Source organism: Sebastes umbrosus, chromosome 3, assembly GCF_015220745.1.
Source record: "Sebastes umbrosus isolate fSebUmb1 chromosome 3, fSebUmb1.pri, whole genome shotgun sequence".
Lineage (NCBI taxonomy): Eukaryota > Metazoa > Chordata > Actinopteri > Perciformes > Sebastidae > Sebastes > Sebastes umbrosus.
In genome coordinates, this window is record NC_051271.1 from 7,009,027 (window position 1) to 7,023,411 (window position 14,385).

The 14,385-nt window shown below is 39.0% G+C and overlaps 2 protein-coding genes across 3 annotated transcripts; both read right to left on the bottom strand.

Annotated features, from left to right (window-relative positions):
* Window positions 1-1,669: 1,669 nt before the first annotated feature.
* Window positions 1,670-3,523, bottom strand: LOC119485254 (centrosomal protein of 135 kDa-like). Its single transcript, XM_037764698.1, has 3 exons — window positions 3,035-3,523; window positions 2,226-2,327; window positions 1,670-2,141 (listed from the first exon to the last, which is right to left on the bottom strand). Exons 1-3 carry the CDS (start codon window positions 3,171-3,173, stop codon window positions 1,759-1,761), a joined length of 624 nt encoding a protein of 207 aa, XP_037620626.1. The 5' UTR covers window positions 3,174-3,523; the 3' UTR covers window positions 1,670-1,758.
* A 3,096-nt stretch (window positions 3,524-6,619) lies between these two features.
* On the bottom strand, window positions 6,620-12,805 carry LOC119485253 (CD209 antigen-like protein A). 2 transcript variants are annotated; one of them, XM_037764696.1, is made up of 6 exons: window positions 12,317-12,805; window positions 11,835-11,924; window positions 9,615-9,689; window positions 7,561-7,703; window positions 7,324-7,415; window positions 6,620-7,129 (listed from the first exon to the last, which is right to left on the bottom strand). In XM_037764696.1, the coding sequence occupies exons 1-6, from the start codon at window positions 12,405-12,407 to the stop codon at window positions 6,982-6,984; spliced, it is 639 nt and encodes a 212-aa protein (XP_037620624.1). In that variant the 5' UTR covers window positions 12,408-12,805; the 3' UTR covers window positions 6,620-6,981. The 2 variants fall into 2 exon arrangements, with proteins under 2 accessions (XP_037620624.1, XP_037620625.1); XM_037764697.1 differs by lacking the exon at window positions 11,835-11,924.
* Between the last annotated feature and the right edge of the window lie 1,580 nt (window positions 12,806-14,385).

Here is a 14,385-nt window from a genome sequence, read left to right on the forward strand (position 1 = left end):
ATTTGGTCTCTGCTGGCAGATTTCGATGCACAAATAGGACTTCCTCAAATTGCCATTGCAGTATAGGCTATTGTATTTGATGAGATCATAGAAGGCCAGTTGATGGCTGATATACAGAATACTCAAAAAGAACAAGTTGTTTTTCACCATATCAGGAAAGCCAAGCTGTACATACTTTTTTTAGAGCCCTTATAAAACAAATAGTTGCTGGTGTGAGACCACCAATCTCTGATGGAGGAATTAAATACAGCTAATATTGCTAAGCTAATTATTGTTTCACCCAAAACTCTACAATAAGTTATGAACACATTCACATGAAATATGCGGGAGTCAGTCGACGGCAACATAGTAGAAATGACTTGAACATAATACACACACTCCTTCAGCTGCTCCTTCATATAAAGTTACACTGATCGCCCTCTAACAAAATAAAAATAAATAAATGCCGGTGGGCGCCCCTGCTTATTTTCTGCATTGAGGTAACAAATGAACAAATAAAGAAAGAAAGAAATACACTTTTCACCCTTGTAACTCGCATTGTAGTGAAACTGATTAAACACTTTTAAATCAGGGACCAAATGTTTATTTATATTAAAATAGATACACTTATTTCTGAAAATAAAAATCTTGATTTTTGTCTTAAAAGCATTGTGATATCTGAAGGGAGGGGGCTCCAAATCTGAATTTCGCCTAGGGCACCAAAAGGGCTAGAGCCGGCCCTGAGTCAGGTTGTTGTAACTGGTCTCTTTCTTTAGTCAGGTTGTTGTAACTGGTCTCTTTCTTTAAAGGGACTATTTGTAACTTTTTAAGCGTATAAATGTAGCGGGTCGCCACACACGCGCGTTCGCATATGCGCGCTCGCGTGTGGCTGGAGCCTCGTCTCCACTGCCTGCTCTCCTTCACTCAGAATGCGCGCGCGTCCTCGCTGTCTCGCTCCACCTCGCTCCACGTGAACGCGCGCTCACTACACACTGCAGAAGAGTTAGTTTAGCTCTGAGAATATCTAGTGAATGTACAGGGGACGTTTGTGCAGAAATAAATGCTGCAGTTCCTCCAGACCAACAGAGGTTTCCCGTGTCTTGTGAAGTGACGGAGCTCTTCAGAGAGTTACGTTACCCTCTCGTTACCGACCGGGTGCCGGTGTCTCCTCTGCTCTCTCCGGCTGCGGGAGGAGAGAGCAGGGAGACACGCTGCAGAGCCCCGCTGCATCAGCCTGCGCTGAGGCAGGAAAAGCCAACACTAGCATCAGATCTAAATCATGTTCATGGAGAGACCTTCGTCTGGTCAGCTAACATTACTGCCAAGCAGCTGAAATATAGAGTGATATTGTGCTTTTAGCTGACGTGTGTCGCCTCACTGTTTTGAGCGATGCTCGTTCAGGTATATTTAGAGCGAGCAAGCGCGAGCCCGACGCTGACTTTCGTTGATTTCACGGCCACAGGTGTCGCTGTTAAGAAGCATTTCTGAAAGTTACAAATAGTCCCTTTAATGGTAAATGGACTTGCATTTATATAGCGCTTTTCTAGTCTTCCAACCACTCAAAGCGCTTTACACTACATGTCAGCATTCACCCATTCACACACACATTCATACACTGATGGCAGAGGCTACTAAGGTGCCATTTTTTGCCCATCAGGATCTAATCTAAATACTCATTCACAATTTGGGGTTCAGTGTCTTGCTCAAGGACACATCGACATGTGACCCGGAGCAGCCGGGGATCGAACCACCGACCTTCCGATTGGTGGACAACCTGCTCTACCCTCTGAACTGTAACTGGTTTCTTTTTTTAATCACGTTGTTGTAACTGGTCTGTAACTGGTCTCTCTGTTTAGTCAGGTTGTTGTAACTGGTCTGTAACTGGTCTCTCTGTTTAGTCAGGTTGTTGTAACTGGTCTGTAACTGGTCTCTTTCTTCAGCTAGGTTGTTGTAACTGGTCTGTAACTGGTCTCTCTCTTTAGTCAGGTTGTTGTAACTGGTCTGTAACTGGTCTCTTTCTTTAGTCAGGTTGTTGTAACTGGTCTGTAACTGGTCTCTTTCTTTAGTCAGGTTGTTGTAACTGGTCTGTAACTGGTCTCTTTCTTCAGCTAGGTTGTGTGACAGGACCATCTCCACTTCCCGCTCAGAGTTGCTGCTGGTAACTGTGTTTGACAAACAAATAAAGAAACACTGTCAACCAGTATTATCATCTTAGGGCTTCATCAACATGCTAACAGAGTACTCACATAGGCAAACCAAAGTTATGAGTCCAATCAGGAGGAGAAGACACAGCAGACCCAGACACACTGCAGCAGCTCTGCAGGAACTCTTCTTCACATCTTCAGCACCTGAAGGTTACATGTAATATTGTGCTTGTTTGTATTTCAATGTCAAATTAACTAAAGTCAAGTCATCCTTTGTATTGTTGCTTCTCATAATACAACACACTGAAATTCAAAGGGGGGCCTATTGTTACCACAAGTAGGGGAGTGTGTCTGGGGGGGGGCCTATATGTAATTCATTAATGAACTGTTGGTATTAATAGTCCCTTGCTGTTTGACTCTCTCCACATTTTTGTTTCTCAAACAAGTCTTTTTAGCTTTTTTGTATTCCTTTAATATATACTGGGAAAAAAGGTTCGGAAACTTGTGTTTGGTCAATTTTTTCTCTGTTGTTACAATGCTAATTGGCATTATATTTTACGTCGTTGGAAAGCCCGTTTATTTACCTTCACGATGATGTCCAATTTGTAAGGATCATGCATTTGTGGGATGAGCAGCACAGCTGATTATGTCGGTAGCGCCCGAGAAAAATTTGCCAAAATGCTCTGTCAATGGTAAACAGTGTATTCTCCTGTTGGTATTGACTCTTGTTTTGAATTGTTTGGTGGATTGGATGATTGAACTCTCCATCAGTAACAAGGAACAAACAAGACAAACAATTAGCATTGTAACAACAGAGAAATAATCGACCAAACACAAGTTTACAAACTTTTTTTTTCCCAGTTTATATAGTCGTTTGTGTGTGTAAAAAATAAGTGTAACGTGTTTATTACCTGAGAGAGCAGGTCCAGTTCTTTTTAACTCCCACGACACATTTTCATAAATATCTTCTGAACTTTTGGTCTCCCTTTTCCTGTGGCTGGGATTAGCTGATGGTCTCTCTACATTAACATAGATATCCAGTTCATCCATGATGTTCAGCTGAACCGACGGTCCCGTTTGGTCCTGTGGTGCCTGAAGCCATCAAAGTCTGCCGAGTGTGCTCTTGAAATTCATCGAGTACAGAGTAACTCTAACTTTTAGAAGAGGAAGTTTCTTTCTAAAATATATGTTTCTCACATCATCAGGAAATCGACGGTGGTGTGAAATAGTTTAGGCGACCACTTTTACCTATTTGGCCTATTAGTTGCAGCTGCATGATGGTGCTTTCCATTTTGGTTTGTGCAAAGTCTCTTGAATGTCACACTTAAAACATCTACTTTTTTTTATATTCTCATTATTTTTTTTTATTAAAAAACAAAACTCTGTAACTCGCACACCTTGCTAATGTATATAGTGGGTGATTCTATGTTTATAATTTAGATTTGTTATGAGAGTTGTAGTAGTCAGGTATATTTATAGTGTATTCCAATATTATTTATATTGTGTATTCTATGGATATATTTCTTTAGTGTTGATATGTACATTTTATGTACTGTTCCTTTGCATTGCCTGGATAACCTACGGCTGTAACACAATAATTTTCCAATTTGGGATCAATAAAGTACATCTATCTATCTATCTATATATCTATCTATCTATCTAGTAATAGCTTATTGATTAATTTGAGTCACATCGTCAGCACAAGAGGCTGGCATTATGCCACGCAATCATCTCACTCATATTAAAAGACAAAATATTTATTATTAGATGTGGACAGTAAATATGTTGGTAAATTAATTAGCATTAACATGTAAATCTAGCTCAATTGTTATTATCACCCCCATAAAGATATGGATAAGGCTTTGTATTGCTTTCCATTTTGTACATACAAATAAGCCAGTATCATTATCCAGTCAAATACTGCTTTACAGCAGCACCTCCATAAAATAAGATATGCATATACTGTAATTAGAGATGATCTATTATGCTTTTGTGCCTTTTCCCTTTCCTTTAGTGTGCTATATTGTTTTTTGTGCATGTAAAAGGTCTGCAAAGTTACAAAGCCCAAAGTCCACGCCAAAGGGAGTTACTCCCCCCCACAGAAACACTGCTCCTGAACTGCCTGAAACGCCTTGTTGAAGTCCCGCCTTTTCTTCCGTAATGTGGTGATGTCACCAAGTAAAACATTTGCATAATACCTTCCTAGCTGATAGTTTGGCACGCCCTCAAACAAAACTAGCTAATTAAACATGTTCTAGTAGAAACCCAAAATACAAGCATGCACCGAAAAAAAAAAGCATAATAGTTGTCACGGTATGGCACTGTATCCAGATGCCTTCAGACTTTTTATAGACTGGACTGAGTTGTTTTCTGTGTTTTGGGTTTTCTGTACTCTGATTTTCCTCCTGTGTTCATGTACTGGCTTTCCCTCCTTTGCCCATCTACACACCTCCTCTGAATCGGCCTCGTTAGTTCTTCCCAACTAATCAGCTCCTTTCTTGTTCACAGTTTTTTTCCTTCTGCCAATCAGCTTCCTGCCCATCCCTCGGCCTAATCACCTCATTTCCTTCACCTGAGCTTCTCTGCCCATCTCTCCACTTGCACTTCATCCTCTCATCAGATCAGTTTGTATTTAAGTCCTGGTTTTCTGTTCAGTCTTTGTTGGATCTTTGATTTTGTCATGAGAGTTTCTGTTCTGCCTTGCCTGCATTGGAAATTTAATTAGAGTTATTTTCTCCAAGTTCCTGTTGTCTGATCCTGTTGTGATCTCCTGCATTTGGGTCCACCTGCTCCACTCTCCCTGACAATAGTTCCTCTTTAAAGGGGCCCTGTTGGGTTTTTGCAAAATACACTTTTTAATCTGAAATCAGTTCTGAATGCAAAGAAGACAAAACATATGTTATTCTCTAGAGCCAGAGACATTGTGGACAACAGTTTGCATATTACCACTCTGAATGGACTTAGTAGTTCTCTGAGTATTAATACCTCGGCATCTGGCTGGACCCAAAACTTACATTTAAATTTCACATTGACACACTGTAGAAGTAATCCCTTTCTAACTATATAAAAATGTGATAAACAATGATAAAAGTATTAATCCTATAACCCTTTTTTTTATTACTGAAACAGCATACAATCATAGTGCTACTGTCTTTTTTATAGACCCCAGTGCTGTAAATACTCACACTGGCCGCTTCAGCTCACAGCTATAGTGATGTAATGCTGGCAAATGAACTCCAAATCACCTCGCAGCTGCGTGGACAAGGCTGCCACTGAAGGGGCCCAAAACAGGGAATCTGTCTCTGACATAATGGATGTCGTGGAGGCACCTAGATCATATGTATGGTAAATGTTGATTAGTAGGATATTTTGACAGAGAGCAGTAAAAATGGAGAATACAAAGATATGTGATGGCGGAGAGGTGGGATGAGTTCTTTGATCTAGCATATAGGGTTGTGATGTGGAGCCCGCGAACAGTCGCGTCCGGAACGGCACAGGTTTGGTTGTGTTTTTGTCTGCTGATATTGAAACACAATAAAACTCTGCTTTTTGCACCATACTTGTAAAGCATCAAGAGATTCATTTGAGTAACCTATGTTGACTTTCTGACACCTGAGCTTTATTTCCTATGTTCTGTATGAAGCAAATAGTTGAGGCCGTTTTCTTGTCTGTCTTGGATTATGGTGACGTTATCTAAAGACACGCCTCTGCCTCCACTCTCAAACCGTTAGATTGAGTTTAAAGGATAATGTACAGCGAGCCGGTCATTGTTGTGAAAGAATCCCCACTACAGGGCAATGGCACACCTCATCATTGTCACTCATCACCCTGAAAGGGATTCTTTCACAACAGTGACCTGCTAGCTGTACATTATCCCGCTTATTACACGGCTACTTTCTTAAGAAATCAATAATTTGACACAGAAACGGTCCGCTAGCAACGGTCTGTTATAAATAACAATGTTTTACTATAAAGAAATGACAGACCGCAGAACGGCATGATTGACCAATCAGAATCGAGTTTACAACACAGCCATGTAATAATTATTTATAAAGCCCTTAATGGCAACTTGCCGTCATACATCATGGTACAGTACATACAAAATGGTCCTATAGTCATTACTCAACTCGTTCAAGTGATCGGCTAAAGCTTGAAGTCCCGTGTGCAAACTTTCAATTTGAGGAAACTACTTTTGGTGTTTGTGTTGTAAAACCTTGGAACAGTTTACAAAACACATTCAAATGAAACACATTTGTACCTCGGTGATTGTAAATGCATGATTACAAACTTCTCCGCTCTTTAATGTAACTGTTATTTACATTGTTCTATTGTCGTCTGGCTGATTGCTTCTTGTAATTCCTTACTTATTTTCTGTGTGTATTTATTCTGTATTATTACACAGCTGTGTTGAATACTCGATTCTGATTGGTTAATGACAGAGTTTTGCGGTCTGTAATTTCTTTATAACAGACCGTTGCTATGGGCACAGTTCTGATGTCGGACTCTGGTGGACCGTTTTTGTGTCAAATTTTTTATTTCTTCAGTAAGTAGCCGTGTAATAAGCGGGATAATGTACAGCTAGCAGGTCATTGTTATGAAAGAATCCCCTTCAGGGCGATGAGACACTCCGCTCCGCGTCAGGGTGCTGCGTCACCCTGTCAGGGATTCTTTCACAACAGTGACCGGCTCGCTGTACATTATCCCTTATTTATTGTACTCTCGACATCATTGTAAATGAGGACATGCCCTCAATGATTCCTTACGATTTAAATAAAGGTTGAATGAATGAATAAATTAATTTGTGCATTCAGATTAAACATGAAGTGAATTTCATCTTTTCAGGGTTTTATAAGCTGAGTTATGAAGCTATCTTCTTTTCACAGATCCAGAAGTTTTGGTCTCCACATTGTATATCATTCCAGCTGTTATCCAGTTCATGGAACTTTATTTCAACACAGTCTTCATTTCTGCCTTCAAACCCGTTTGGCTCCCCAGGAGCCCAGTAGCTGAAACCAAAATATAATCTTTTACAACCCAAGAAGCATCTGATGGACAGCGACATGCTGGAATGTGACCAGGTTTAAGTTACAAAATAAAAATGTTCCCTGTGATTCATTACAAATTGATTTATCAATAACATTGAAATTTAAAACAAAGCTTTTAGTTTCAGCATTAATGTAATTTGAATAAAAGAGTGAACCTTTTGGTGAGCGGAGTGCCATCCACCCATTTCCACGTCCCTTTAAACATCAGTCCGATCCATGTCTGCTTGTGGAATTTTCTTGTGAAATCCTTTTTTGTAGAGAAAAACAGTTGATCACTAATCAATAGAAATGGAGGTGATTTAAATCCACGGCCAAACCTGGATAACATGTTTCACTCTCTCTTATTATTGTCTCTCTTAACCTCCAAGTCACACTCATTCACGCATTAACACCTGCTCTTCTTTGCTGTTGATGATCACCAGGTCTGCACCTCTCTGCAGACAGTCAGCTCTGCTTTCTTGCCAGGACTTTCTGACAGAAGAAATGTAATAGAGACTGGGACGGAAATGCACCCAGCCTTGTTGGAAATACTGATCTGTTTTGGATAACAACAAAGAGAAACCTTAATATCTCAGAAATTAACATATGTGATTATGACAAATTGAACATTTTTGAAAAGTGATTTTGAATTGATTAAAGGGACTGTTTGTAAGAATCAGAAATCGTTTGTTAACAGCGACACCTGTGGCCGTTAGGTCAACCAAAGTCAGCGTCCTGTTGCTCGCGTGCACGCTTGTGTTCGCTCTAAATAGACATGAATGAGCATTGATCAAAACAGTGAGGAGACACACGTCAGCTAAAACCACAATATCACTCTATATTTCACCTGCTTGTCAGTAATGTTATAGCTGACCAGGTGAAGGTCTCTCCATGAATCAATGCTGATCCTAGTGTTGGCTTTTCATGCCTCAGCCTCCCGATCGTGGAGACACCGGAGTTTTGGTCCAAGACGATAACGTTTCTCGCTGCGGAGCCCATCACTTCACAAGACATGGGAAACCTCTGTTGGTCTGTAGGAGCAGCAGCATTTATTTCTGCACAAACGTCCACTGTACATTCACTAGATATTCTCAGAGCTAAATTAACTCTTATGCAGTGTGTAGTGTGCGCACATGCACGAGAGGTGGAGCGAGCTGAGTGAAGGCAGGCAGGCAGGCAGAGGAGCAGAGACTCCGGCCCTGGAGACCAAAGCTACGGTCTCCCCAGCGTCCTCCGACCGCGGCCAACACTGTTTACAAGATGGACTTCACTAGATAGAACCAAGAGGTTTTGGTGGAGTCTTGTCTGAACAGCGTAGCCACACGCGAACGCGCATGGGACATCAACCCGGAATGATTTATACCTGTAAGAAGTTACAAACAGTCCCTTTAAAACGAAATGCAAAGTATGTATTATAAAGCTCAAAGTAAAAAAGAACATGATGAAAAAAGGTCGGTGAATTACAGATAATATAGCAGGCGCAGTAGAGTTTCCTTTAACCCCGCCTGCTAGCGGGGTTAAAGGAAACTAAGGGACGTCTTACCCCTACTCCACTATATCTTTACATAGCAAATAACTGCTATAATAATGCTCTGTATATCGTATAGAGAACTTTTAAAGACAGAATTTAAAGTTTAAAAATTATTTGAATCAGACTTTTTGCAAAAACAAAAAACTAACTTAAATCTGATTGGCCAGGTGGCCAATTGATTTAATAATTATATGCTAAAATAGCATATAATGGTTAAAATAGGGCCCTTAGGCTTGAGAAGCGGCTGCTCTTCATCAGAGGTGGAAAACCAAAACTAATAGAAGACACTTCTGATCAGACACAAATCTCACCATTGTGTGACTTATTGTCTACACAAATTATGACATGATAACCTTTGACCTCAACCTGGTAGCTGATGTCATGATTCAGGGAGTTTTTTAAGAAAAATTTCAAATAAGTTATTTGCTAATTATTATCTATTTATCAGCAGACATGGAAATAAAGCATATCAATTAACTTTGTATTCTTTTCCTGGAAATATATTAAATAAATTACCAACTATTGGGAAATGGTGGAATATAATTGTTAAATAATGTTTATAATAAGGTAATTTTCAATAAATTTTGATGTAAATATTGGGGTAATTTGGCAGTAATTCCAAAGAAATTTCAAATAGGTTACTTGTTAATTATCACCTAATTACCATGAAATTTGCGGACCTGTAAAATGAAGTGATACCAAAGTCTGAATAAAACATGTTTAATAAATCCTACAGTGTCTTCCCAAAAAACAAAACCCCAGTATAACTGTAAAGTCTTATTTACAACAGTGGATCATCGTATCAGTCCGTTTGGCTCTGGTTTATTGTGGGGTTCATCTGATAAACTATATATAGTTTGGCCCAAGATTGCGCTGAATGTCTCTTTGGATGCACGCTCTCATTATTGGTATGACGAGTTTCATCCTCATACTGACCAAAGTTAATCAGTTCTCTCTTCAGCTCGTCAGTCAGGTTTGTGCAGCTGGCCTCTATATCTGGTGTCTTATTGTCTGAAAGAGAAGAACACTTCATTGAGAATTCATGTGTCAAGAATACTGGACTAAGTTTACAGGCTGAAAGTTGTGTCTTGGGTTTACAGTTTTTCTGATTCGCTTTTGCTAATTTTTTTGAAACAGTCTTAACTTTCTTTAAACTTTAAGTACAATTGTCACGACTGTTTGACGGGACATCACAACTCTGTTGCACGTCTGCAAAAAGTAGTAACTCACCCAAAACACTTCATTCATGTTTCAAAACCTCGTTGTTGTGTCAGTAAATTGACCACCAAAATGAAAAGTTGTTTTGTTATCGTGTGAGCCGTACTGGTCAAAAATGTTTAGACGTTTTTTCACCATTGCACTCAACTGGAAATGTTTCTAATATACAAAGCTGTGTTTTGTTCTTCTTTTTTGTTGACACTGACTGCTTACTGTTATACACAAGAATGTAGGTTTTGTCTCGCTGAATGCTGTTGTATATCACACTGATCTTTTTAGATCCGCATTCTAACAGCAGGTCAAATACTCTACAATACTGTTATAGCTTCACAGAAGTATTACAATTTACAGTATTTGTGTACCAATGTACTTTAAACAGAAATTTCTCTTTTGATCCTTCATGTAAAGTCATATACTGTGAACAGAAATTTTGCCACAAAAGGACATCTATGCCCAAAACGACAACAACCCTGCAACAATGAAAAAAACCTGCTGTAGTTCAGTTAAAAAACAACTAATTGTACCTCCTCGTCAGAGATATTTATGTAATATACATGAATATCTAACAGATTTTGATAATTGAATGGATAATTTTGCATGTGACGGTTCAAACGATGAATGAATATTAAGAAGTTGTGTAGAGGACGACAACTTCACTAAGAATCAACTCAGCTCAACTTTGATCAGCCAGACGTGTTCAAGTGATTATTGTACTGACTCTTTTGTACATGTGCCAAAACACGTGCAATTTGCTTGAATGAATGATAAATTCTAATCTGTTGTGAACAACAAACTAATTGTTCAGAGATTTGAATATATTGTTTTGAAAAAATAATTCTCGTTCAAGAATTGAGCCCAAAGCGAATGAGAAAAACTGTAACAAGGGCAAAAATATGATGCATGAACTAAATGGAAAGTCCCCCCCTCTTCATTCTGAAGAGTTCAAGTTCACTTTGTTGTGATATTACGATTGTGTTGTGATTCTAAACTTCCCCAAACTTGTGTAACTGAATTTTACTGAATTGCATGGAAACTGTGATGGAGCCTGAAAACACAAACACAGAATTATAATGAGGCGTTGCCATGTTATCATTGATCAAGTGAACTAAACACTAATAACATTATTAGGGCTGTCAAAGTTAACGTGATAATAACGTGTTAACGCAAATTAGTTTTAACGCCACAAATGTCTTTAACGCATTAACGCAACTTGCAATTTTCTAGGTTGTAGCGGGCTCAGTTTTAAAGCTAGAGTGAAGATACTGGCATAATATGAAACTAGAAAACCTGATGAATTCATTGATAACAAACATGTTGGTGGTTAACCAAAAGATTAAATAACGCTTCAAATTTAAGCTAAATTTTGGCGAGAAAAAACTGTCATGGCCATTTTCAAAGGGGTCCCTTGACCTCTGACCTCAAGATATGTGGATAAAAATGGGTTCTATGGGTACCCACGAGTCTCCCCTTTAAAGACATGCCCACTTTATGATAATCACATGCAGTTTGGGGAAGTCATAGTCAAGTCAGCACACTGACACACTGACAGCTGTTGTTGCCTGTTGCCTGTTATCATTTGAGCATATTTAATGCTAAATGCAGTACCTGAGAGGGTTTCTGGACAATATTTGTCATTGTTTTGTGTTGTTAATTGATTTCCAATAATAAATACATAGATACATTTGCATAAAGCAAGTATATTTGCCCACTTCCATGTTAATAAGAGTATTAAATACTTGACAAATCTCCCTTTAAGGTACATTTTGAACAGAAAAAAAATGTGCAATCAATTTGCAATTAATCCTGATTAACTATGGACGATCAAGCGATTAATCACAATTCAATATTTTGATCAATTGACATCCCATTAATTTCCGGTCCTATTATAATAGAGCATTTAAAAAGTCTAGGAGCAACAGTAGACACAGTTTGACTCACAGAGAGCGAGATGCAGGGAAATGTTGAGAGCAGCTTGTAGGACACACAGGAGTCCGAAGCTCACAGCAACCAGATGTACGAGATTTCTCCCTGTGTGCATAAATCAGGCAGACATGCACACAAAACAAGATAACAAGAGACACGGGGTTACAGAGTTATCTGGATAATTTTGCTCTTGACCAAGAAGTCAGAAGTTAGGCAGCTCTGTGAACCATTATGTACTTGGAAGTCAATTAAACAAACAAGAACTATAGCTGTAAAATGGTCTTCAGTGTAAAATGTCAATGAACTGACATCACATAAAAGCAGATCTATAATATTTTTATACATTTTCACACAAAACAGATGGAGGAATGAGTTCTTCCTCAGTTTTTCTACACTGAAATTTTCTTAAATTTCTGAATTATACATTTTAAATGTATTCATTTTCTATCCATATTGCTTTTATGGTTGAATGTTAAACTGAAGGTTTTCTGTCTCACCAGACACTGCAGCAGTCCTCCCCAGGGCGTTGCTCCTGGCTGATCCATCAGATAGATTTACGTAGTCCATAGTGATCTCAGATTGTGCCATGTTTTCACCACTGACTGGAGAGTGACAATAATGGTGATAGAGAATGTGTTTTTATCAGTGTGAAACTGATGTGTAATCCACTTCTTCTTTTACACTTTGTCTATAAACAACAACGCAACACATTTTTGTTGTTCCTCATTTTTCCTTGATCTTTGACCGCTGCTCCAGCTACAACTTGGTTTCCTGCAAAGTGGAAAATCTTAAAGGTCCAGTGTGTAGGATCCAGCGGTATCCTGCAGTGAGGGGAGGGGATTGCAACCAAGTGAAGCCTCTTCCGTGTGCCAAGCGTGTTGGAGAGCTACGGTGGTTGACGCGAAAACATGAATGTCCCTCTCTGGAGCCATCTGGAGCAGAGCCAGTGCGTAGAGAGAGTGTGTTCGTGGGAAATGAGTGGTGAAGCAAGAGAGAGAGCGCGGCGGCGACGGGAGTGAGTAACGTTATTGTCTCCGGCCAAAGCAGGAAAAGTTAAGAGAGTTTGGTTTGTCCTTTCTGGGCTACTGTAGAAACATAACGCTGCAACATGGAGAACTCCGTGAAGAGGACCCGCTCCCTATGTAGATATCAACAGCTCATTCTAAGGCAGGAGTCTGCAACCGGCAGCTCCGGAGCCAAATGTGGCTCTTTAGCCTCTCTCCAGTGGCTCCCTGTGGATTTTTAAAAAAATTAGTGGAAATGAATAACTGTTTTTTGTTTACATTTTCATTTTTATTAATCATTGTTGTAGGTCTATGGTACGACGGTACGACGGAGTATTAGGGCCACATTGAGGAAAAAAGATAAATCGGATATTTCGAGAATGAAGTCATAATATTACGAGAATAAAGTCATAATATTATAAAGTATTAATTTTATTTGTTACTTTCTTTTTTCTCGTCAAGTTATGACTTTATTCTCGTAATATTACTACTTTATTCTGTAAATCTCAGATTTCTTTCCCTCAATGTGGTCCTAATACTACGTAGTACATTTGTACTTTGTCCCTCACTGCATTAGACTTATATACAATATACTTAGACTCTAAACTGTGTTACCTTCATCACAATGCTCAAATGTTTTGCAGCTCCAGACAGATTTATTTTTCTTTTTGCCTAAAATGGCTCTTCTGATAGTAAAGGTTGCTGACCCCTGTTCTCAGGAAACAAAACACAACGATTCTTATTTTCAGGTGAGAACGTGTTATCATCGTGTTAACTTTGACAGTCCTAATTTAAAAACAAATCTGGCACAGTGTGAAGCCTAAACCTTCCATTATTCAAATCACCACCAATAGATCATACAAGAGATATTAAGGACACGTGTATTAATTAAAATGACTGATAAAACATTACATTAGTCATTAAATGGAAACACATTACACATGTTTGTGTTAAAACATCTCACAGCAGAGGAGAGGATATCTATCGGCTCTGTGAATATTCTGATATTCTGTTCTAAAATCTAAAATCTGCCAATATTGGACAGTGAAGTATACTGTAATTACACATGTTGCTTATTTAGATTAGATATCTGGGCACCTGTGAGCCATTTAGATGAAAATAAAAGGGAGTTTTCTTTCCGTTGTCATGCAGCCATGAGACAACAGAACACAACATGTGTTGAAACACAAAATGTCGTCACTGGTAGAGCTCGAGGTGAAAAAACCTAAATTTCCAACATTGCTGCAAAATCCGGGACCGAAAGCAGAAGTGCCAACAAAGTAAAATGACTCATTCAAATGGTCATTTCAGATGATGGTTATCAGAGTTATGAAGCTTTTTTCGTCAGGTTGTTTATCTCTTGAACCAACCAGTGCTTTTGCTTCACTCCATCTTCTCCTGCCGTCGTCATAAATTATAACAAAGATTTGCAATTTGGGAGAAAGAGGAAGAGGAAGAGGAAGTCCTACAAACTAATTTTCAGAGTTTGAGGTCAACACATTGCTAAAGGAAGTGAAATCATAACAAGCATAAGAAACCACGAGAGCATCACATACCCAACT

Excerpts from the sequence above, each read along its gene's own strand:
- LOC119485254 (XM_037764698.1), bottom strand. The coding sequence starts at position 3,173 with ATGGATGAACTGGATATCTATGTTAATGTAGAGAGACCATCAGCTAAT. Across the intron at positions 2,328-3,034 it reads AACTGGACCTGCTCTCTCAG|GTGCTGAAGATGTGAAGAAG; the intron begins GTAATAAACACG and ends TGTAACCTTCAG. Across the intron at positions 2,142-2,225 it reads CATAACTTTGGTTTGCCTAT|TTACCAGCAGCAACTCTGAG; the intron begins GTGAGTACTCTG and ends TGTCAAACACAG.
- LOC119485253 (XM_037764696.1), bottom strand. The coding sequence starts at position 12,407 with ATGGCACAATCTGAGATCACTATGGACTACGTAAATCTATCTGATGGA. Across the intron at positions 7,704-9,614 it reads GAGAGAACTGATTAACTTTG|ATCAGTATTTCCAACAAGGC; the intron begins GTCAGTATGAGG and ends TATCCAAAACAG. Across the intron at positions 7,130-7,323 it reads GGCACTCCGCTCACCAAAAG|CTACTGGGCTCCTGGGGAGC; the intron begins GTTCACTCTTTT and ends TTTTGGTTTCAG.